General features: G+C 36.0%; 1 protein-coding gene across 1 annotated transcript in view; it reads right to left on the bottom strand.

The window, feature by feature from the left end:
- Positions 1–22,958, bottom strand: part of ANKRD13C (ankyrin repeat domain 13C) — a 91,451-nt gene that overhangs the window by 46,582 nt on the left and 21,911 nt on the right. The window contains exons 2-3 of the mRNA XM_019448909.2: positions 17,300–17,341; positions 3,664–3,768 (exon numbers count right to left, since the gene is read on the bottom strand). Coding sequence (XP_019304454.2) covers positions 3,664–3,768; positions 17,300–17,341 — 147 coding nt within the window. The remainder of the gene's footprint in view (positions 1–3,663; positions 3,769–17,299; positions 17,342–22,958) is intronic.

Genomic DNA, 22,958 nt, shown 5'->3' with positions numbered 1-22,958 from the left:
AAAATGTCTTTTTTAAATGAAATGGTGATCACAGAAGAAAGTAATTCTCTTTTTTAAAGCTCTTAGATGCTAGCGGTGGCTAGGTGACTCAGCCAGTTGAGCATCCAACTTTGGCTCAGGTCATGATTTCTAATTCCTGAGTTGGAGTCCCATGCCAGGCTCACTGCTGTCAGCGCAGAGTCCCCCATGGGGCAGGATCTCACCAACCAAGAGATCATGACCTGAGCCGAAATCAAGAGTCTGATGCCTAACCGACTGAGCCACCCAAACACCCCTAGTAGAATTCTTTTTATAATTCTTCTCCACTCAAATACTTTAATACTTTAATACTAAGCTCATATACTTTAATCTTCCTTGCCTTCAAGGAAGGCAATTTGCCTTCAAATTCAAACAAACCTCTGTGAATGTAAAAAATGGAAAGAATTCAATTTGTAGATAGAAAAGATAGCTTAATGAAAAGCAGAAGCCACATATTTTTCACCAGGTAAATATACTGAACTGACTAAAGGCATGCACTAAATAATAATTAGATTAAAATGCCCAAACATTATCAAAAAGATAGTGACAAAGAGATTCTTGTTCTATGAAACTTCACACTAAAAAATAACACTGTGGTGGCGCCTGTGTGGCTCAGTTGGTTAAACATCTGACTCTTCATTTCGGCTCAGGTCACGATCTCAAGATTCATGGTTTCGAGCCCTGATTCGGGCTGTACTCTAGCAGCATGCTGCCTGCTTAGGATTCTCTCTTCCTCTCTCTCTCTCTCAAAATAAATAAATAAATTTTAAAAAATAAAATAAAACAAAATAAAATATCAATTCAAACCTTCTTAGAAACATACATTCAAAATGCAATTATAAAAAATGACCAATCTTTCGGGGGGAATCATTATGTGTACTCCCATATTAGAAGAATCTCATTAGTGATGACTGATAATAAAGATAAAATTAGTTTCAGAGGATTTAAATGGTATTAGAATTCACACAAAGACTCCAATGAAGAACTCCAATAAACTACAACTTATCTTTCTCTTTCCTTCTTTTCCCATATAAAGTATTTTTTAAGTATTCAGTACACCTAAATCTGGATCTTTCTGCCCTCTACTGCTTTCTATGCTCCAGAATAATTATTTCCCATTTCTTAGTTCTACCTAGATATACCACAGATAACTCAAACTCAACAAATCTAACATCAAATTAATTAAATCCCAGACTGATCTGTAATACTGGCCTGCACTGATCACTGTTCACCATGCAACCAGCATAAAGCAGGAAAGCAACATAATCCTAAATTAATTTTAAAATAAAATAATTCCTTTTTTAAATTTTTTTTTTTTTTTTTTTTTTTTTTTTTTTAGTAATCACTACACCCAACATGGGGTTTGAACTCATGACCCTGAGATCAAGAGTTGCATGCTCTTCTGACTAAGCCAGCTAGGTGCCCCTCAAGTGAAATAATTCTAAAAAGTCTTAGATGAATAGTTTAGCATTATCTCACTGTTCTATAGCACAAAAACTTTAGCAGAAATCAGACCAAAAAAGAAACAGGTCACAGTTTTTTCTAATAATGTATAATATTAGATTATATTTTGCTAATTAGATATTTCAGTAATAATTTATAATATTAGATTATCTCTGATTTTTCAAATAATGTAACTTTCTATGCCCAGAATGTTTTAATGTAACACAAGCTATCAAAAACTTAAATCATAATACTTAAAACAATCTCAAAGACCAATTTAACACCATTATAAACATATTCATATTTTTATATTAATATTTCTAAGTACTTAAGAGTTACATATTAATATTTCTAAATACTTAAGAGTAGCATAAGAGTTGTTAGCTTTATTATCCTTTAAGTTAGCAGTTAAATATTTCCATTTCATGTGATGGGAAATGATTTTTTAAAACCACTGAAGAATTATGGATATGTAATGATTCAATGATTGACAATGGAATACTATTCAGAATGTGTATCCAAGCCATCACTCTATAGAAGAAAATCACTTTAAAAGCAAACCTCAACTACTATGGGGCTCAATCTTTTAAATTAAAATCCAGTAACTGATTTTCCAGGAAAACTATTTCTTGGGCTACCCAATAGTCTATAATTCCTCAAGAGCAGAGACCATGTTTTCATTCTCTACATCTTACTCTATATACATGCTTTATAGTAAGGACTCAGTAAAAATTCACTGACTCTAAATAAAAGTTATTGGGATGCCTGAGTGGCTTGATTTCAGTTCAGGTCATGACCTCACGGTTCATGAGATGAAGCCCTTCAATGGGCTCTATGGTGACAGCACGGAGTCTGCTTAGGATCCTCTCTCTCCTCTCCCTCTTTGGCCCCTCCCCCGCTCACTCACATGTTCACTTGCTCTCTCTCTCTCAAAATAAATAAATACAAACATTAAAAAAAAGTTATCACTTCTCAGCCTTTTGGCTAAGATCAAGTGCAAAACAAAAAAGTTATGTGAAAGCCACAAAAGTCTCAGTGTAAGTCAGAAGCCCAGGAATCTATCTGGTTTCCTCTCCATTCTGCTAATGGCTTAGAAACATCAGAGAAAGTTTCTTCAGACTGGTTGCTGCAACTTTGACTTTATTCTTAGTTTATTAGATCTGTATATTTTCATCTTTTCCCTGACATAATTCTAGAATTAGTATGGTTTCTTACTTTCATAAGGGTTTCTTGATGTTTGTCCAGAAAGGACAATAAATAACAAAAAATATATATACTATATAATTGTTAAATCATCACTATTCTATCTCATTAAATCTTAAGCCCAAATGTAACTTCACCATTAAAAGTTGCTCAAAGTGTTCAGAAAGTCCACAAACATGTACTATGTGGATTACATAAAAGCTAAAGCATAAGAGCCCAAAATGTAGCATCAAATAGAACTAAATCCATGATAACATTCTGAGAGTGTTCAATGTTATACACTTCTTTTAATAAACTGCCCAATTTTTTTTACCGTTCCTTCCACAAGGCTAGATTTAATTATTTTCAGCCTCAAATTATAAAAAGATATTACCAGAAAAATAATATTCTTATTCATCCAGATTGAAATTTTATAGAATTTTCAACTATTGAGATGTGCTTGACATAAATAAGACCTGTATAAGTTGAAAAAAGAAAACTTAGGAATAGGGGAGGTAGAGTAACTGAACACTCCGTATACTGTGAGAAAATACGTGACTTTTTTTTAATTCTCAAAGACTAAAACAAAGAGATTTGCTTCTCACTTTCAGCACAGCCTATACCCAGCGATTAAAGCAAAAAGATAACTGTTATAACACACTGTGATTATTTTCAGTTCCAATTAATGTTCCCATATAACATAGTTGCCAAAAAGGACAGTTGGGTCTCAGTGTTTTTAAAAATACTTCATACTGAATAAGTAAAACAATGGAAAAATATCAAGAGCAGAATACTGTAAAAGAAGAAAAAATAATAACATACTTTTAAACACGATTCCTCAATTCTTTTTGTGTACTACCCAATATTCAAGTTCCTAAGTCATGAACAATTCACATACAAGTTTACAAATAACTACAAACCTTTCATACTATGGAAAGTTACCCTAAATGAAAATTATGTCAAATGAAATCACTTCATATTTTTAGCATATATATCAACAACATAATTTATGTTGCTTACTCATCTGTCTATCTCCATAGCTGATGGCTTCCGCCAGCGGGCTCCATCCCTGAGCATTTTTCACCTTTACTGGAGCATTATGAGCCAAAAGTAAATGAGCACATTCTGAAACATAAAGTGGTAATAATATCAAAAATCATGCAATTTTTAGAATCTCTAAATATAAAAATCATTTAGGAATTTAAGAAACAAATTTAAGGGGCGCGTGGGTGGCTCAGTTGGTTGGGCATACAACTTCGGCTCAGGTCATGATCTCATGGTTTGTGAGTTCAAGCCCCACATTGGACTCTGTACTGACAGCTCAGAGCCTGAAGCCTACTTGGGATTCTGTGTCTCCCTCTCTCTCTGCCCCTCCCACTCACGCTCTGTCTCTGTCTCTCTCTCAAAGAAAGAAACAAACAAATTTTAGCATAAATAGATCTATAAAATAAACACTGTATTATGGAGAAAAATAATTTTTAAAAGCCCAAAATATCTAAACAAGATTATTTCAAAACCTTAGATCTCAGATTCAAGGAGTCTCCATGCTATTACTTAAAAATAAATTGGATCTCTCTACAAGGAAGTATTATGTTCCTTAATAATTGTTCCCAAGAATATTCTAAAAATATTTTCATAGCCTAAAGATAACAAGATCCCCAAAAGTAATTTAAATCAAATTATCTATTAATCAAGATCAAAAGAGGACGTGTATGTATGGAATGTCAAATGGAAACTTCCTAATTTATTTCAGAAAAAAATGTGCTTTCAAAAAGGACCAGTAATGTTTCCATAAACACTTGTTTTCAAATGTTACGATTCTTTTACTTCAAGAATAAAACCCAAAAGAGGAAAACATCTGTTTATGATTACAAGAACAAATCTGGACAGTCTTTTTTTTTTTTTTTTAATGTTTATATATTTTTGAGAGAAAGAGACAGAGAATCTGAAGCAGGTTCCACACTATCAGTGCAAAGCCTGACCTGGGACTCGAACTCACGAACCCTGAGATCATGACCTGAGCTGAAGTCTGACATTTAACCAACTGAGCCACCCAGGTACCCCTGGACAGTCCTTCCAGTAGTCAAAGTAAGTCTAAGGTATAATCCTTTCTATAGGTTGAGGATATTCTTCTTAAAAAGTAGAAATAAGAAGTACATTAACAGGCAAAAAATTCAAAACTAAGGCTCATGGGAAATTTAGGATGGCTATCCATTCTAAATTTCCTAAATGAACGATTCATTCATTCAATCCATCATTCAGCAAATATTAACTAAGTCCCCGTTATATGCCATTTCTAAGCACTAAGTCCTGGATATAAGCAGTGAGAAAAAAGATAAGGATTTGCTATCAGAAAGCTTACACCTTGGGGTGCCTGGGTGGTTTAGTCAGTTGAGCGTTCAACTCAATTTTGGCTTGTGTCATGATCTCATGGTTTTGTGAATTCGAGCTTTGCGTTGGGCTCTGTGTTGGCAGAGTGGTACCTGCTTGAAATTCTCCTTCTCTCTCTCTGCCCCTCTCCTGCTAGTACTCTGTCTCTCTCAAAATAAATAAATAAATTTTAAAAAGTGAGAGACCGCTTACATCCTTTGTTAGAAGAAAATAAGTAAACTATTAAGAAATATATATATATATATATCAGTTAATGGTAAGTGCTCTGAAGGAAATGAGTGTTATGATAGTGTGATGTAGGTTAACTGAGGTGGAAGAAGAATGTGATTCCTAGTCATAGAAGGAATAACTATATTAGCACACAGCACTAGGAATAACTATACTAAATTTTATTAAGATAAAGTAAAATAGAAATTTCACAGAGGTATTTAGGAGCATCTGTAGCAGTGTATAAGAATACATGGATAAGAATGTTTATTTTAGCAGTTTATAATGGAAAATACACTGGAAACTAAGTGAATATCCATCATGTGAGAATGACTGATTCATAGGATGCATCTACACCACTAGAGTAATATACAGCCATTTTTTTTTTTTATTGTCCATTTGGGCTTTATTGGTTCACATAAGGAGACAACTAACAGTTGCTGGTGTTTACTGAACACCTACAGCATGCCAGCTACTAAGCGCTTTATTTCCATTAATTCATTAATCTTTATTAACCCTATGAAGTAAGTACCATCGTTATCCCTGTTTTACAGTTGGGGAAACTGAGGTCTGGAATCTTTTTTTTTTTTTTCAATATATGAAATTTATTGTTAAATTGGTTTCCATACAACACCCAGTGCTCATCCCAAAAGGTGCCCTCCTCAATACCCATCACCCACCCTCCCCTCCCTCCCACCCCCATCAACCCTCAGTTTGTTCTCAGTTTTTAACAGTCTCTTATGCTTTGGCTCTCTCCCACTCTAACCTCTTTTTTTTTTTTCCCCCCTTCCCCTCCCCCATGGGTTTCTGTTAAGTTTCTCAGGATCCACATAAAAGTGAAACCATATGGTATCTGTCTTTCTCTGTATGGCTTATTTCACTTAGCATCACACTCTCCAGTTCCATCCATGTTGCTACAAAGGGCCATATTTCACTCTTTCTCATTGTCACGTAGTACTCCATTGTGTATATAAACCACAATTTCTTTATCCATTCATCAGTTGATGGACATTTAGGCTCTTTCCATAATCTGGCTATTGTTGAGAGTTATACAGCCATTTTTTAAGAACAGTGTCATATTAAAGGACAAAGCAACCAGGTTTGTGTTTCTAATGTGATTCAATATAGAGTTCAAAATGTCACCTATGTAGTAGTTTGTCCAGAAATGTTTAACTTGAATCTAATCAAATCTTGATAGCTAATTTTCAATTTGAAGAAAGATACAAGGAATAAGTTAAATCACATCATGAGAAAATAATCAGGCAAATCTGAGATGAAGGACATTCTACAAATTGACTGGGCATGCAATTCAAAAAGTAAGGTATAAAGGAAGAAAAAAAAGTAGGCAAACTTTTCTATATTAAAATAATGTGATATAACAACCAAACGCAATGACTAAACCTCAATTAATTGAGTTTTGACTCAATATAAAGGACATATAAAGGACATTTTTGGAACAACTGGAAAAATTTAAATATGGATTAGATATTAGAGATTATAATAATATTAATTTTCTTAAGTGATAAGAATATTGTGGTTATGAAAGAGAACGTCCTTATTCTTAGAGATGCATGCTAAGGTATTTGGAGGTAAAATGTCATGATGTCTATGTGAAACTTTCAAACGAAACAGAAAAAATAATATATATAACACTAAGAGAAAGACAAAGCAAATCTGACAAAATGTTATCAAACACTGAACCTAGGTACAGAGTATCTGAATGTTCATTGTGATCATATTTCTGTTTTTCTGAATATATGCAATTTTTCATAATGAAGCACTGAAAGAAAAAAGAATGGAAACAAGACATTTTTATTTTGTTTAACTTTTTAAGTAAGCTTTACACCCAACGTAAGGCTTGAACTCATGACCCTGAGATCAGAAGTCACATGCTCTACTAAATGAGCCAGCCAGGTACCCCAAAAGACACATGTTCAAAAAGAATGAATTTAAGCCATCCCAACAGATATAAAAGAATGTCCACGTTGTACTGCTGAATGATATCATGAATCTGCTCACGCAGAAGTGTATTATGATCCCATTTTTTAGAAAATAACTTAATTACCTTTGTAACTATGTGTTTAGATTCACATACACTTTTATATGTAATAATAAACATGGGGAAAAGTATGGAAGAATATCCAGCAGATTGCTAACATGTTTACTGAAAGAAGAGAGGTAAGAGGGGCAGAAGCTAAGATGGCGGTATAGTGGGAGGAACTTAGGTTTGCCTCGTCCCTCAAACACAACTAGATAACTATCAAATCATTCTAAATACCCAAGAAATTTACCTGAGGACTGAAAGAAAACACTGCACAACTGGGGGAGGGGGGGCATACTGAGGAAGGTAGGAAGCCCAGAGAAGTGGTTTGGGGTTGAAAAGGACTGCAGGTGCTGGGGAAGGGAGGGAGCCCTGGTCATAGAGAAAGACAAGAGAGTGGAGTGAACAGGAATAAGCACAAGGAGAATACTTCCCCAAAGCCATTGGCTGGGAAAACAAAAGGGGCTGATTTTCATGAGTTTTTGCAAACAGCAGGGCTCAAAGACTGGAGTTTTGGAGCCCTGTGGGCTTGGCTGGGATAGAGACCTGAGGGCACTGCCCTACTTCTGGAGAGAAGTCAGGCAAGCAACCACAGGGCAGACAGTGCAATCTGAGGATTGCCTAGAGCACATGGAGGGAGACTGTTCCCTCTTCTTGGAGGTATCTGTGACAGGTGCCATTGCCTCTCTGTGAACAAAGGAGTTAGTGAGTGTCATTTCACTCCTCCATCCCTCAGCATAAGTGCAGAGGCACCTACTGAGGGTGGCTAACTGGGAAAATGGCTCTTTAGCCTGCTTCAGTCCAAATCCCATGCCGCTGCATGCTGTCGTGACTACCCTTCTGGGTCAAACCTGCATCTGTCCCAGCACAGTGAGACCCTCACCCGGAAGACCAATACAGGCCCTGCCACACCAGGTACCTAAAGTCTGGAGTTTTAAAAGTCATTAAGTTTGGCTGTGATAGAGCCCAAAGTGCACAGCACTGTTCCAGACAAGCAAGCAAGCAACCTGGAGACAGTGTGAAAACAGCAATCTGAAAAACACCTAGGATGCATGAGGGGAAATAATGCACTCTACTGGGAGGGCTATCCTGAGGACAGCAAGCATGGGATCCCCTCTCTGGGGAAAAAGGTGCTGGCTGGTGCCATTCCCCCCCACCCCCCTCCCCACCCCTCAGCATAAACCAACTTCAGTAAATAGCACAGTGTCAACACTGTCTGCTTAACCTGATACAACAGGTCCCCAGCCCCTGTGTTCTGCTGGTGCTGCTTTTCTTGGGCAAATGTGCCTAAGGACCACAGCAGCAGGCCCCTTCCCCACAAGACCAGCACAAACCCTTGCATGCACTTCATCTATTGACCAAAGAGTTCCACAAAGCTTCAGTTCTAGTGGAAATAGCATCAGGTCTCATTTAACAGGCAGACCACAACACACCTATTAAAACTCTGGCCAAGACCCAAACACTGTTTATTGCAGGCAAGGAGAGCCTCTGCAGATGACTGACCTAAGGGAGAGAGCAGCCAAAATACAGCAGCAGAGTGCACACAGCAAACACCAGAGACACTTCCTGAAGCACCAGGCCCTGGACATTAAATGAGCTCTTCTTCATAAAGCCATTAAACACAGGAACAGGAAACACAACAGGATTTTCTAACACAGAGAGAAGACAGAGACCAAGACAAAATGCCAAGCCAGAGGAATTCATCCCAAAAGAAAGAACAAGAAAAGGTCATAGCCAAAGATTAAATTGAAACACATATCATATGCCTGATGCAAAATTTAAAGCAACAGTCATAACGATACTAACTGGACTTGAGAAAAGCATGGAAGACATCAGGGACATGACTTACCACAGACATAAAAGAGCTAAAAAACAAGTAGGCAAAAATGAAAAAAATGCAGTATCTGAGATTCAAAACTAATTGGTTGTAATGACCACAAGGATAAAAGCAGCACAGGAATGAACAAGTGATACAGAAATGGAATCATGTAAAATAATGAAGCTCAACAAAAGAGAAAGAAGAATGATGTATCACAGGAATAGACTTAGGGAACTCAGTGACTCCATCAAACTTAGTAACATTCTTATCATAGGAGTCCCAGAAAAAGAAGAGAATGAAAAGGGAGCAGGTTTACTGGAGGAAATAACAGCTGAAAACTTATTAATCTGGGGGGGAAAACAGGCATCCAAATCCAGGAGGTAGAGAGAACTCCCATCAAAATCAATAAAAAGCAGGCTAACACAAAAACATATTATAGTTAAATCTGCAAAATCTAGTGATAAAGAAAAAATCCTAAAAGCATCCAGACAAAGGAAATCCCTAACTCACAAGGTAAGACCCATAAGGTTAGTAGCATATCTCTCCACAGATACTTGGCAAGCCAGAAGGGAGTGGCATAATATATTCAACATGCTAAATGAGAAAAATCTGCAAAGAAGAATACTCATTCAGATCAGAAGGAGAGATAAAGAGTTTCCCATACAAACAAAAACCAAAGGAGTTCATGAACACTAAATCAGCCCTACAAGAAATGTTAAAGGGGATTCTTTGAGTGGGATGGAAAGACCAAAAGTCACACAAGACTAGAAAGGAACAGAGAAAATCTCCAGGAATCATGACAAAACAGGTAATAAATCAGCACTAACACATATCAATAATTACTCTGAAATTAATGGACTAAATGCTCCAATCAAAAGACCCAGGGTGTCAAAATGGATAAAAAAAAATAAAAAGCAACCATCTATATGCTGCCTACAAGAGAATCATTTTAGACCTAAAGACACCTGCAGATCAAAAATGAGAGGATAAATATTTATCATGCAAATGGTTGTCAAAAGAAAGCAAGAGTTACAATACTTATATCGAACTACATTTTTTTAATGTTTTATTTATTTTGAGAGAGACAGAGTGAGACAGAAAGAGAGAAAGAGAGAAAGAGAGAATGTGGGTGAGGGGCAGAGAGAGGGAGAGAGAATTACAAGCAGGATCTGTGCTCCCAGCACAGAGCTCAAAGCAGGGCTCAAATTCATGAACATGAGATCATGACTTGATCTGAAATCAGGAGTTGGAAGCTCAACTGACTGAGTCACACAGGTACTCCCAGACAAGCTACATTCTAAAACAAAGACTGTAACAAGAGATGAAGAAGGGCACTATATCATAATAAAGGGGACTATCCAACAAAAAGATGTAACAATTCAAATATTTATGCCCTCAAATTGGCAACACCCAAACAGATAAAACAATAACAAACAAAAGAGGTGCTTGGGTGGTTCAAGTGGTTAAGTGACCAACCCTTGATTTCAGCTCAGGTCATGATCTCACAGTTCCAAGGTTTGAGCCCCAAGTCAGACTATGCACTGACAGTGTGGAATTGCTTGGGATTCTTTCTCTCTTTCTCTCTGCCCCTCCCCAGCTCACACGTCTGCTGTCTCTCTCAAAATACATAAACTTAAAAAAATAAATAAATAAATAAAAGAACTCATTGATAATAATACAATAATAGTAAGCAACTTTAATACCCCACTTACATCAATGGACAGATCATCTTAAACAGAAAAACAAGGAAATACTAGTTTTAAATGAAAAACTAGCTTTAAATGATACTCATTCTTTTCAAATGCACATGGACCATTCTCCAGAAAAGATCACATACTGGGTCACAAATCAGACCTCAATAAATACAAAAAAATTGAGATCATACCATGTATCTTTTCTGACAACAAAGCTATGAAACTTGAAGTCAACCACAAGAAAAAAGTGGAAAGACCACAACTACATGGAGGTTAAAGAACATGCTACTAAAGAATGAAGGGTCAACCAGAAAATTAAAGAAGAAATTAAAAAATACATGTAAACTCATAAAAATGAAAACACAGTCATCTAAAACCTTTGGGATATAGTAAAACAGTCATAAGAGAGAACCTATATATAGCAATACAAGTCTATGTCAAAAAGCAAGAAAAATCTCAAACAACCTAACCTTACTAACAGAGCTATAAAAAGAACAACAAACAAAACCTACCAGCAGAAAAAGGGAAATAATAAAAATTAGAGCAGAAATAAATGATATAGAAACAAACAAAAAAGCAGAACAAATCAATTAAACCAGGAGCTGGTTCTTTAAAAAAATTAATAAAATTAATAAAAATATTAATAAAAATTAATAAATCTTGCCAGACTTATCAAAAAGAAAAGTAAAAGGACCCAAATGAATAAAATAATAAAAGAGAGAAGAGAAATAACAACCAACACCACAGTAATACAATTATAAGAGAATATTATGAAAAATTATATGCCAACAAATCAGACTATCTGGAAGAAATGGAAAGTCTTAGAAACATATAAAATACTAAAACTAAAACAGGAAGAAATAGAAAATTTGAACAAACTGATAAAAAGGAAAGAAATTGAATCAGTAATCAAAAATCACCCAACAAACCAAAGTCTAGGGCCAGAAGGAATTCACAGGGGAATACTACCAAACATTTAAAGAGTTAATACCTATTCTTCTCAAACTATTCCAAAAAACAGAAATGGAAGGAAAACTTCCAAACTCATTTGATGAGGCCAGAATTACCCTGATTCCAAAACCAAAGCCTCCACTAAAAAAAGAACTACAGGCCAATATCCCTGATGAACATGGATGCAAAAATTCTCAAAAAGATACCAGCAAATCATATCCAACAGTACATTAAAAGAATCAGTCACCATGATCAAGTGGGATTTATTCCTGGCCTGTAAGAGTAGCTCAATTTTCACAAATCAATCACTGTGATACATTAATAAAAGTAAGGATAAGAAACATATGATCCTCTCATTAGATGTAGAAAAAGCATTTAACAAAGTACAATATCCATTCATGATAAAAACCTTCAGCAAAGTAGAGATAAAGGGAACATATCTCAACATAGTAAAAGCCATATATGAAAATCCCATAGCTAGTATCAGCCTCAATGGGGAAAACCTGAGAGCTCTCCTTCTAGGGCCGGGAACAAGACAGGGAGGCCCACTCTCACCACTGTTATTTAACATAATACTGGAAGTACTCACCTCAGCAATCAGACAACAAAAAGAAATAAAAGGCATCTAAATTGGCAAGGAAGAAGTCAAACTTTCACTGTTTGCTGATGACATGATACTCTATATAGAAAACCCAAAAGACTCCACCAAAAATCGCTAGAACTGACACATGAATTCAGTAAAGTCACAGGATACAAAATCAACATAGAGAAATCTGTCCCATTTCTGTATACCAATAATGAAGCAGCACAAAGAGAAATCAAGGAATCAATCCCATTTACAATTGCACCAAAAACCGGAAGATATCTAGGAATAAACATTACCAAAATGGTAAAAGATCTGTACTCTGAAATCTATAAAACACTGATGAAAGAAATTGAAAATAACACAAAGAAATGGAAAGACATTCCATGCTCACGGACAGGAAGAACAAATATTGTTAAATTGTCTATACCACCCAAAGCAACCTACACATTTATTGCAACCCCTATCAAACTACCACCAGCATTTTTCACAGAGCTAGAACAAACAATCCTAAAATTTGTATGGAACCACAAAAGACCTCAAAGAGTCAAAGCAATTTGAAAAAGAAAAGCAAAGCTGGAGGCATCACAATTCTAGACCTCAAGTTATGTTACAAAGCTGCAGTAATCAAGACAGTATGGTACTGGCACAAAAACAGACACATGGATCAATGGAATGAACAGAAACCCCGTAAAAAGACCCACAACTATATGGTCAACTAATCTTTGACAAAGCAGGAAAAAATACCCAATGGAAAAAAGACAGTCTCTTTAAGAAATGGTGTTGGGAAAACTGGACAGCAATATGCAAAAGAATGAAACTAGACTACTTACTTACACCATACACAAAAATAAATTCAAAATAGATGGAAGAACCAAATGTGACACAAGGAACCATCAAAATTCTAGAGAAGAATGCAGGCAGAAACCTCTTTGACATCAGCCACAGCAACATCTTACTAGACATGTCTCCAGAAGCAAGGGAAACAAAAGCAAAAATGAACTACTGGGACCTCATCAAGATAAGATGCTTCTGCACAGCAAAGGAATCAATCAGGAAAATTATAGAATAGGAGAAGATATCTATAAATGTCATATCTTATAAAGGGTTATATCCAAAAATCTATAAAGAACTTATTAAACTCAACACCCAAAAAACAAACAATCCAGTTAAGAAACAGGCAAGAGACATGAATAGACATTTTTCCAAAGAAGACATCCAGATGGCCAACAGACACATGAAAAGATGCTCAACATCACTCATCATTAGGAAAATACAAATCAAAACTATGATGAGATACTACTTCACACCTGTCAGAATGGCTAAAATTAACAGCACAGGAAACAACGGATGTTGACGAGGATGTGGAAAACAGGGAACCCTCCTACACCGTAGGTGAGAATGCAAATTGGTGCAGCCACTGTGGAAAACAATATGGAGTTTCGTCAAAAAGTTAAAACTAGAACTACCCTATGATCCAGCAATTGCAAGACTAGATATTTACTCAAAGGATACAAAAATACTAATTCAAAGGTATACATGCACATCAATGTTTATAGCAGCATTATCAATAATCAAATTCTGGAAAAAAACCCAAATGCCCATCAACTGATAAATGGATAAAGGAGATGTGGTGTGTAATTATGTGTATGTATACACACACACACACACACAATGGGAATATTAGTCATCAGAAAGAATTTAATCTTGCCATTTGCAATGATAGGGATAGAGCCAGAGACTATTACGATAAATGACATAAGTCAGTCAGAGAAAGACAAATACCATATGATTTCACTCATATATGGAATTTAAGAAACAAAAGAGATGAACAATAGGGGGAAAACAAGAGAGAGGCAAATCACAAAACAGACTCTCAACCAAGGAGAACAAACACACACATGTGTGTATATATATATATGTGTATATATATATATATATATATATATACACACACACATATATATATATATATATATTTTTTTTTTTTAAGTTTATTTATCTTAAGAGAGACAGAGACAATGAGAGTTGGAGAGGGCAGGGCAGAGCAACAGGGAGGCAGAGAATCCCAAGCTGGTTCTGTACCATCAGCACAGAATCAGCACAGAGCCTGACACCGGACTTGAACTCACAAAACCATGAGATCATGACCTGAGCAAAACCAAGAGCTGGACTTAACCAACTGAACCACCCAGGCACCCTTATATATTTTTTTAATGTTTATTTTTGAGAGAGAGAGAGAGAGAGAGAGAGAATGAGTGGGGGAGGGCAGAGAGAGTGGGCGACAGAGGATCCAAAGCAGGTGCTGTGCTGACAGCAGAGAGCCTGATGTGGGGCTCAAAGTCATGAACCATGAGATCATGACCCGAGCTGAAGTAAGATGCTTAACCAAGTGAGCCACCCAGGTACCCCAATAAGGTAGATGTTTTATCTTCCACTACACGTTTCAATAACACTCCTGTGTAATCAAATCTCAAAAATGTTTAAAGGTCGTAAAGAAAAAAGCAAAAAAGAACATACAAGTAAAAAACGTAAATGGGGGGTGCCTGGGTGGCTCAGGCAGTTAAGCATCTGACTTTGGCTCAGGTCATGATCACACAGCTCGGCTCAGGTCATGATCACACAGCTCGTGAGTTCAAGCTCTGTGTCAGGCTCTGTGCTGACAGCTCAGAGCCTAGAGCCTGCTTTGGATTCTGTGTCTCTGTCTCTCTCTACCCCTCCCCCACTCATGCTCTGTCTCTCTTTCTCTCAAAAATAAACAAACATTAAAAAAATTGTTTTAATGTAAAATGGATCAGTATTATTAATGGTTGGACCTACCTTATATGAAAAGGACTCAGAAAAAGCAAATATTGACATTATGTGCAGATCCTGAATCACTTAACCAAATGTTTCCCCAAAATACCTTCCACAGAACTCTAATCTCTCAGGATACATGTGGAAAAAAATCAGATAACTTTGGGGAATAATGACTCTATATCCAACACCTGCCCCAACTCAGAAGGTCACAGTGCATATAAGCATATCAAAGTTCTAAGAAAGTCCATAATAAAGAAAACTGCTTAATAGTTATTAAACCCACTATTTTCCAAATCGATTTGACCTGGAAATATTATTTTCCCCTAAATATTATTAGTATGCCATAAAACTAATGTTCTGTGAAACATAATTTAGACATGCTAATATAAACCTATGATAGGGGCACCTGGGTGGTTCAGTCGGTTGAGCGTCTGACTTTGGCTCTGGTCATGATCTCGCAGTTTGAGAGTTCAAGCCCCGTGTCAGGCTCTGTACTGACAGCTCAGAGCCTGGAGCCTGCTTCCGATTCTGTGTCTCCCTCTCTCTCTGCCCCTTCCCCGCTCATGCTCTGTCTCTCAAAAATGAATAAATGTCAACAACAAAAAAAATTTAAACCTATGATAAAGCATAACAATACCATTTCTGTTTCTCTTTCAATACTATAAAAAATTTCAAACATACAGAAAAACAGATGATCTCAATGAACATTTAAATTCTCTCTACCTAGGTTCAATAGTTGTTAACATTTTATCATATTTGCTTTGTCTCCTCTTAGTGTTATAAATATTATATCTATAATTTACATATACATAAAGAACAGCAGACACACCAGAAGAGATAGACAGATGGTAGGTAAGTAGGTAGACAGACAGAGTGGGGGGAGAATGGCTGATTTCCCAAATGATCTCAGTTACTTCTCTTCCTGAGACATAGGTAGTCCCCATTTTTTGAGTTTCTACAATATGTAGCCTCTTAATAAATCTTAACTTTGAAGTTACTCATATTTCTTGCAAGAAGGTAAAAAAAAAAAAGCATAAAATAAATTTAAAAATGAAAACAAAATACGAGTCACCAATTTATACAGAATTAAAGTCAATATTAAATTATCCTACAGATCATGTGCTTAGGCATATAAACTTAAAAGCCAAACTGACAAAAAAATTTTGTTTTTCAACAAAGTAAGTACTGATAACACCCCTGGGATCTGCATACATTCAGATCAAATGTTTACACTAACTGTATGATACTTTGTATCAATAATAGTTGTCCCAAAATGATACTTCTAGGTTATCAGAAAGAAAAAATGTTAACAAAAATTCATTAGCCTGTTTAAAAATTTAAGATTATGTTTTTAAAAGGTTTTTATCAAACACATCTAAAATTTAAAAATCCAGCACTCAAAATGTTACTAATCAGCTATCTGAAATCCTCACTCTCCAGGATTATTGGGAAGCCAGATAACTAAGATTTTATCACTTCTAGGAATAACCTTAAAAAGTAAATATTTCAGGGGCGACTGGCTGGCTCAGTTGGTTAAGCGTCTGACTTCAGATCAGGTCATAATCTCACCGTTCGTGAGTTCAAGCCCCCCCATCAGGCTCTGTGCTGACAGCTCAGAGCCCAGAGCCTATTTCCGATTCTGTGTCTCCCCTTTCTCTCTGCCCCTATCCTGCTCACAGTCTGTCTTACTCTCTCTCAAAGTAAATCTTTTAAATCATCTATGAAGTTTTTGTTTTAAAGAATAAGTAAATATTAAGATTTTACAAACATCTAACATACAAAAGGTGTAGACTTCTGAGTTTAGATATACAAAACAGTCCATATTAAAGAATCTTATAAAACTCTCTGAATATTAAAAGTATTATAAAAGTTAACATATCTTAACATTTGGAAATTATAAATACTTCCTTGATAAAATAACCAAATAAGAAAAAACACGCAGTTTCAAAAAGCATAAAGTTAGTACAGGATTTCCACTAACTCTTGAGGTGAACTACAGAAAATGAGAAAATGTTATTATTTTTAATATATTGATTCTTAACTCAATTAGCAAATAAAATAATCAGGTTAATTTTGAAAAACTCAAAAGACAAAATTCATCTTAAAAAGCTTTATATAAATGTGAAAATACATGAATGAAGTTAAACATAAGAAAGGAAATATTTACTAACCTTTATTTCCTAACATCACAGCAAGGTGTAAAGGAGTGTTTCCTAAAATTAAACAAAAATTAAATTAGTGTAAAAACATAGAAAATTGTTATTTAAAAGTGGTTTTAGCTCCTTCAGAAATTTCACTGACAGATTTAAGTAAAATGTGACTGCAAAATGACCCTGTTTATATGGCAAATTCAAAGTCAGAGGATGCCATGATTTCTAAACACAACGTATTCTAAACCAACCCCCACCAAAAAAAAGGATACCCAGTTTGCTTTTGAGATTTCTTCTCTCAAGAGATTTCACAGATTCCTTTCCTGCTAATTTCTCTATCATATCATTCTTTGTTCATTCAGCAAACAATTCAAATACCTACTATATACTCATCTTTGGGGACAGATATCAAAAATACCCAATCCCTCAAGTGGTTCAGAAGTCTTCTGTTAGAGACTGATAGGAAAGTAAATAATTGCTATTATTTATTAGAATAAAAGAGAGTATAGCATGATAATGGAATAAAGAACAGAGCTCCTAATTTTGTCTGTGCAAACAATTAACTATTAAAGAGGGACCATGTTGAAATAAGTCTTGAATGGGTTAAAAATTTATAGGCAAATGAAGCAACTCACTATTATACTGTGTTAAAAACAATTTAAAAATTAAAAACAATTCCCCCAAATTACATTCAAATGCAAGAACAGTTCATACTTCGCAAACAACAAAAACAACAAAAAATGTTTATGGCCAGTGGGGGTAAAGAGAATAGTAAATAATGAAATTGGTAAGATAAGCAAAAGGCTACACTATGAAGTTTGTATATATCCTTTTAGTTGATGTTATACAATGACTAATTTAATTTCAAAATGATACCCTAAGCCACACTAGTAGCCTAAAAACCTCTTGATTATTAAAGAAAGAAAACCTATAGTAATATTTGCAAATAAAGTTACTAAATAAAATTTGTGTATACTAATTTTCAGATTCAGTATTAGCATTTTTACAGAAGGCACCACATGAACAATTTTTGCCTATAAAATGAGCTGCACACTTATCAAGAAATCATATACAGCATAAAACAAGATTTAACTACTTGTTCTAAAAACCTTATATATGATCTAAAGCACCTGGGTGGCTCAGTAGGTTAGGTGTCTGACTCTTGATTTTGGCTCAGGTCATGATCTCATAGTAATGAGATGGAGCACCAGGGATGGGCTCCACACTGGGTGTGGAACCTGCCTGAGATTCTCTCTCCTACTCCCTCTGCCCCTCCCCTGCTTGACCATCACGCACGCACACATGTGCTCTCTCTCTATCCAAAAGAAAAAATCTTTCTTATTTATTTTGAGAGACAGAGAGAATACACACACGCACAAGCAGGGGAGAGGCAGAGGAGAGAGAGTGAGAGGGAACCCTAAGCAGGCTCCGTGCTGCCAGCACAGAGCCCAATGCGGGGCCCTATCCTACAAACCAGGAGATCATGACCTGAGCCAAAATCAAAAGTTGGATGTTCAACCAAGTGAGCCACCCAGGCGCCCCCCCAAAAAATTTTAAAACCTTGTATATGATCTATCCCATTCTCTTAGTTTGACACAACCTGTCCAGATGGTTAAGACACAGACACACACAGACACACACACACAATCTTTTGCTGAATAAAAGCACAGTGGAATAAGAACTGTCTGTAAAGATAGCCAGATAGTATTTTGCGCAAAATTTAGAAGTTTAATAAATTCAATAAACTTAAATTTTCTCTATAAGTAATTTTACAAAACAAAAACCTGGACTACAGTAAATTTCTTAGTCTTCACTGTTAGGAACAACAACAACAAAAAGACAGATTTGGGGACATAATTCACATTATATTTTCCCAAAATAAAATTTCCACTAGCAACTAGGCAATCTACTCCCCAGTTTTCATACCTCATAACTAATTTTACTTGAGATATGGAAACCTCTATAATACACGTTGTTTTGTTTTGTTTTGTTTTTAAGTTTATTTATTTCAAAAGAGAGTGAGTCAGGGAGGGGCAGAGGGAAGGAGAGAGAATCCCAAGCAGGCTCTGTCTGCACTGTCAGAACAGAGCCCAATGTGGGGCTTGAACCAAACAACCATGGGATCACAACCTGAGCCGAAGTCAGATGCCCAACCTACTGAGCCACCCAGGTGCCCCACATTGTTAATAATCATACACTGAAGCATGTCCCCAGATAAGAAGTTTTGCTCACAACACTATTTAAGAAGTAAACATTATGAGTTGCCAAGTTACTGGCATAGGCTATTTTCCAAAAAAACAAACCAGTTCTCCAAAAATTCCAGACCTTTTAGGGAGCTAGCAATCTTCTTTTATGCTATTATCTAGTCCTATGAGGTTTTATTTTTATCTTATAGAGTCAATATTCATTTAGATTTACTTACCATTTTTGCTGCTCTTCATTCCTTCCTTCATCTCCAACCTTCCATTAGAATTTTTCTTCTACTCAAAACATATCCTTCAGGATTACCTTTAGTGATAGTTTGATAAGTGATTTCCCTCAGGTTTTTGTTTGTAAATGTATATTCAACTTCAATCTTAAAAGGATATTATACTGAGTATATAATTATTGATTGGATGCTATTTTTTCCTCACATTCTACGTGGTCTTATGGTTTCCTTTTTTGTTGAGAAGCCAGCCATAGAACTTTCTACTGCTCCTTTGAAAGTAATGTGACGTTTCTGGCTGCACTTATGTGTATGTTTTGTTTTGTTTTTCAAATTAATCAGCCTTTTCACTCCAGTGTGGATTCCTTTGTTTATTCTACTTGGGTTGGACTTGTTGAATACCTGAATCTGTGTCTTTCACAAACTTTGTAAAATTCTTAGCAAGTATCTTTCCAAATATTGCTTTAGTTCCATTTCCTCTCTTCTCTCTTGGGTTCAATTAATGTAAAACTTCTTACCCTTTCTATTTAAAAAAAAATTTTTTTTTAATGTTTCTATTTATTTTTGAGACAGAGAGAGACAGAGCATGAGCAGGGGAGGGGCAGAGAGAGGGGGAGACACAGAACCCGAAGCGGGCTCCAGGCTCTGAGCTGTCAGTACAGAGCCCGACGGGAGACTCAAACCCACAAACTGTGAGATCATGACCTGAGCCGAAGTCAGACACTCAACTGACTGAGCCACCCAGGCACCCCTTACCCTTTCTATTTTTTTTAAAAACTTCTTTCCCTTTCCATTTTTCATTAAAGATATTTTCTTCTAACCTATTTCCAACATCACGAATTCTTTTTCAGGGTCTAAAACTGTTAGTAAGCCTATTTATTTAGTTTTAAATTCCAGTTATTACATTTTTCCATTTGAGAATTTTTATTTAGCTCATTTTCTTTCTTTTTTAATTTTTTTATTGTTTATGTTTGAGAGAGAGAGAAAGACAGAGAGCAAGCAGGAACGGGCAGAAAGAGAGGGAGACACAGAATCAGAAGCAGGCTCCAGGCTCTGAGCTCTCAGGACAGAGCCTGATGCAGGGCTAGAACTCACAGACCGCGAGATCATGACCTGAGCTGTAGTCAGCTGCCCAACCAACTGAGCCACCCAGGCGCCACTGGCTCATTTTCAAATATGTGATTTCAATTTTTATAGTTTCCAGTTCTCTGCTAAAATATTCAAACTGATCTCTTATCCCCCAAGAACATAATAAATGTTGTTATTTAAAGCCTCTAATAATACTTACAATAAATGAAGTTCTGATGGGCTTCTTTTAATTCCTCCCCCCGAAACCCCAGTTTTCATCATGTTGTTCAGTTTCCTTATAATGTTGGTCATCTTTAATTATAAATGATTTTAATTTTTTATTTTTTTATTTTAGAGAGAGCATGAGTGGGAGAGAGGGGCAGAGAGAAACAGAGACACACAGAGAGAGAGAGAGAGAGAGAGAGAGAGAGAGAGAGAGAAAGAATCCTAAGAGGGCTCCACACTCAGCATGGAGCCCAACGCAGGCATTGATCCCACAAGCTTGGGATCATGACCTGAGCTGAAATCAAGAGTTTGAAGCTCAACCAACTGAGCCACCCAGGCATCTCTAATAATATACTGGATATAGTATTTAATGAGCTCTCTCTATAAAAATTCGAAGCATAAGAAACAAACCACCCAGATACTTTCATTTGCTTTTCACATGTGTCCGGAACTACTAGACTTCATTAATCCAGGGACTGACATTTTTTCTGGCCCTCATAATGACACAAAGTTGTGCTTCAGCCTCCATCAGAGTTGATTTACTTTCAGTTCACCCTTATTCCTAAGGTGCAGTTCTTCAAGTTACATGCTAAAAGAGCAGAGTACTAAAGAGATATTCACACTTAGTAGGCACTGGCCTCCACCTCTGGTCCTCTTACCTCAGTGAGGCCATCAAAAGTGCTGCTCAGCCTCTTAACTACTTCTTTTGGCTTTACAAAAGCTACTGGGGCAAAATAACCTAAAATGGGAGGCTTAAATCTTTGGATTTCCATCTTCTGCCAGAACTTGGCCCAGTAATTACTTCCTACCTTGTTAGATTTCCAATAACCTTAAGTTAAATATTTGATTCTTATTTGTTTCTAAGGAAGACTAATCCTAATCTAGTCCATCATTACTAGAGGCAGAAATGATACTTGAATTTTATTTCTTAACTTTTCTCCATATCTTTAATACTATGCCTTCTATTCTTTGGTACTATTAATGCATAAAAATGAGATAACTTTATGAGCACTAATGATCATAACTTCAATCAAAATATAATTATTCTTAGTACTTTTAAATCATTCTTATCTCAAGTTCAATTTTATCAGTAACTAATCTTTCCATTCATAATCTTTGCCATTGACTCAGCCATAAATTTTCCATTTTTTCCAATCTCCTTTAGATGTGTCTGTAAAAGTCTTTTCCCTTCCTTTTAGTAGATGCCATAGCTACTATTTTTAGACCCAGCTAGAATACTATTTCAGGGAAAGGCACAATTCCCACCTGGGACTGACTGACTTTCTTTCTTTTCTTTCTTTCTTTCTTTCTTTCTTTCTTTCTTTCTTTCTTTCTTTCTTTCTTTCTGTACTAGAAAATTATTTTCTGCATTTTTATTTTGGTGCTAGAACTGGTTGGGAAGACTGTCTTTTGCTGCTGGAACCACAATGTTTTAAGGTGGTTCTCATATTGTCTACCACCTCAGTTACTGGTTCTAAATCAGGGACAATTTTGTGCCAAGGGAACAGTTGGCAATGTCTGGCACATTTCTTGTCAAAACTGAGGAGTGAGGGTGCTAATGGCATCTAGAAAGTAGAGGCCAAGGATACTGCTAAATACCTTACAATGCACTGGACAATTTCATCCCACAAATAATTCTCTGGCACAAAATGTCAAGAGCAGAGGCTAAAAAACTGAAATAGATAAAGCCCAACTGCAAAAGGAAAAAAATGGAGCTTTACCTAATAGCAAAGCTAAGAGATTATTAGAAAAAGAAAAAAAATTTTAAAAAGTCCTCACAACACTGCAGGAGATCCGGATACATACAAACCCAAGATTAGCTCTTACTCTATCACTTTCAGTTATACGAATCAAGAAATACCTTTGGGCTTAATCTAGTTTGCAGTGAGTTTCACTTGCAATGGCAAAAACCATTACTAATACAATAAAAGAATACAAAGCCTTATTTGACATAATCACAGT

Source organism: Panthera pardus, unplaced genomic scaffold, assembly GCF_024362965.1.
Source record: "Panthera pardus isolate Hobbes unplaced genomic scaffold, ASM2436296v1 HiC_scaffold_11, whole genome shotgun sequence".
Taxonomy (NCBI): Eukaryota; Metazoa; Chordata; class Mammalia; order Carnivora; family Felidae; genus Panthera; species Panthera pardus.
The sequence above is the reverse complement of the archived record's forward strand: the minus strand, read 5'-3'. Positions and strand labels throughout refer to the sequence as shown.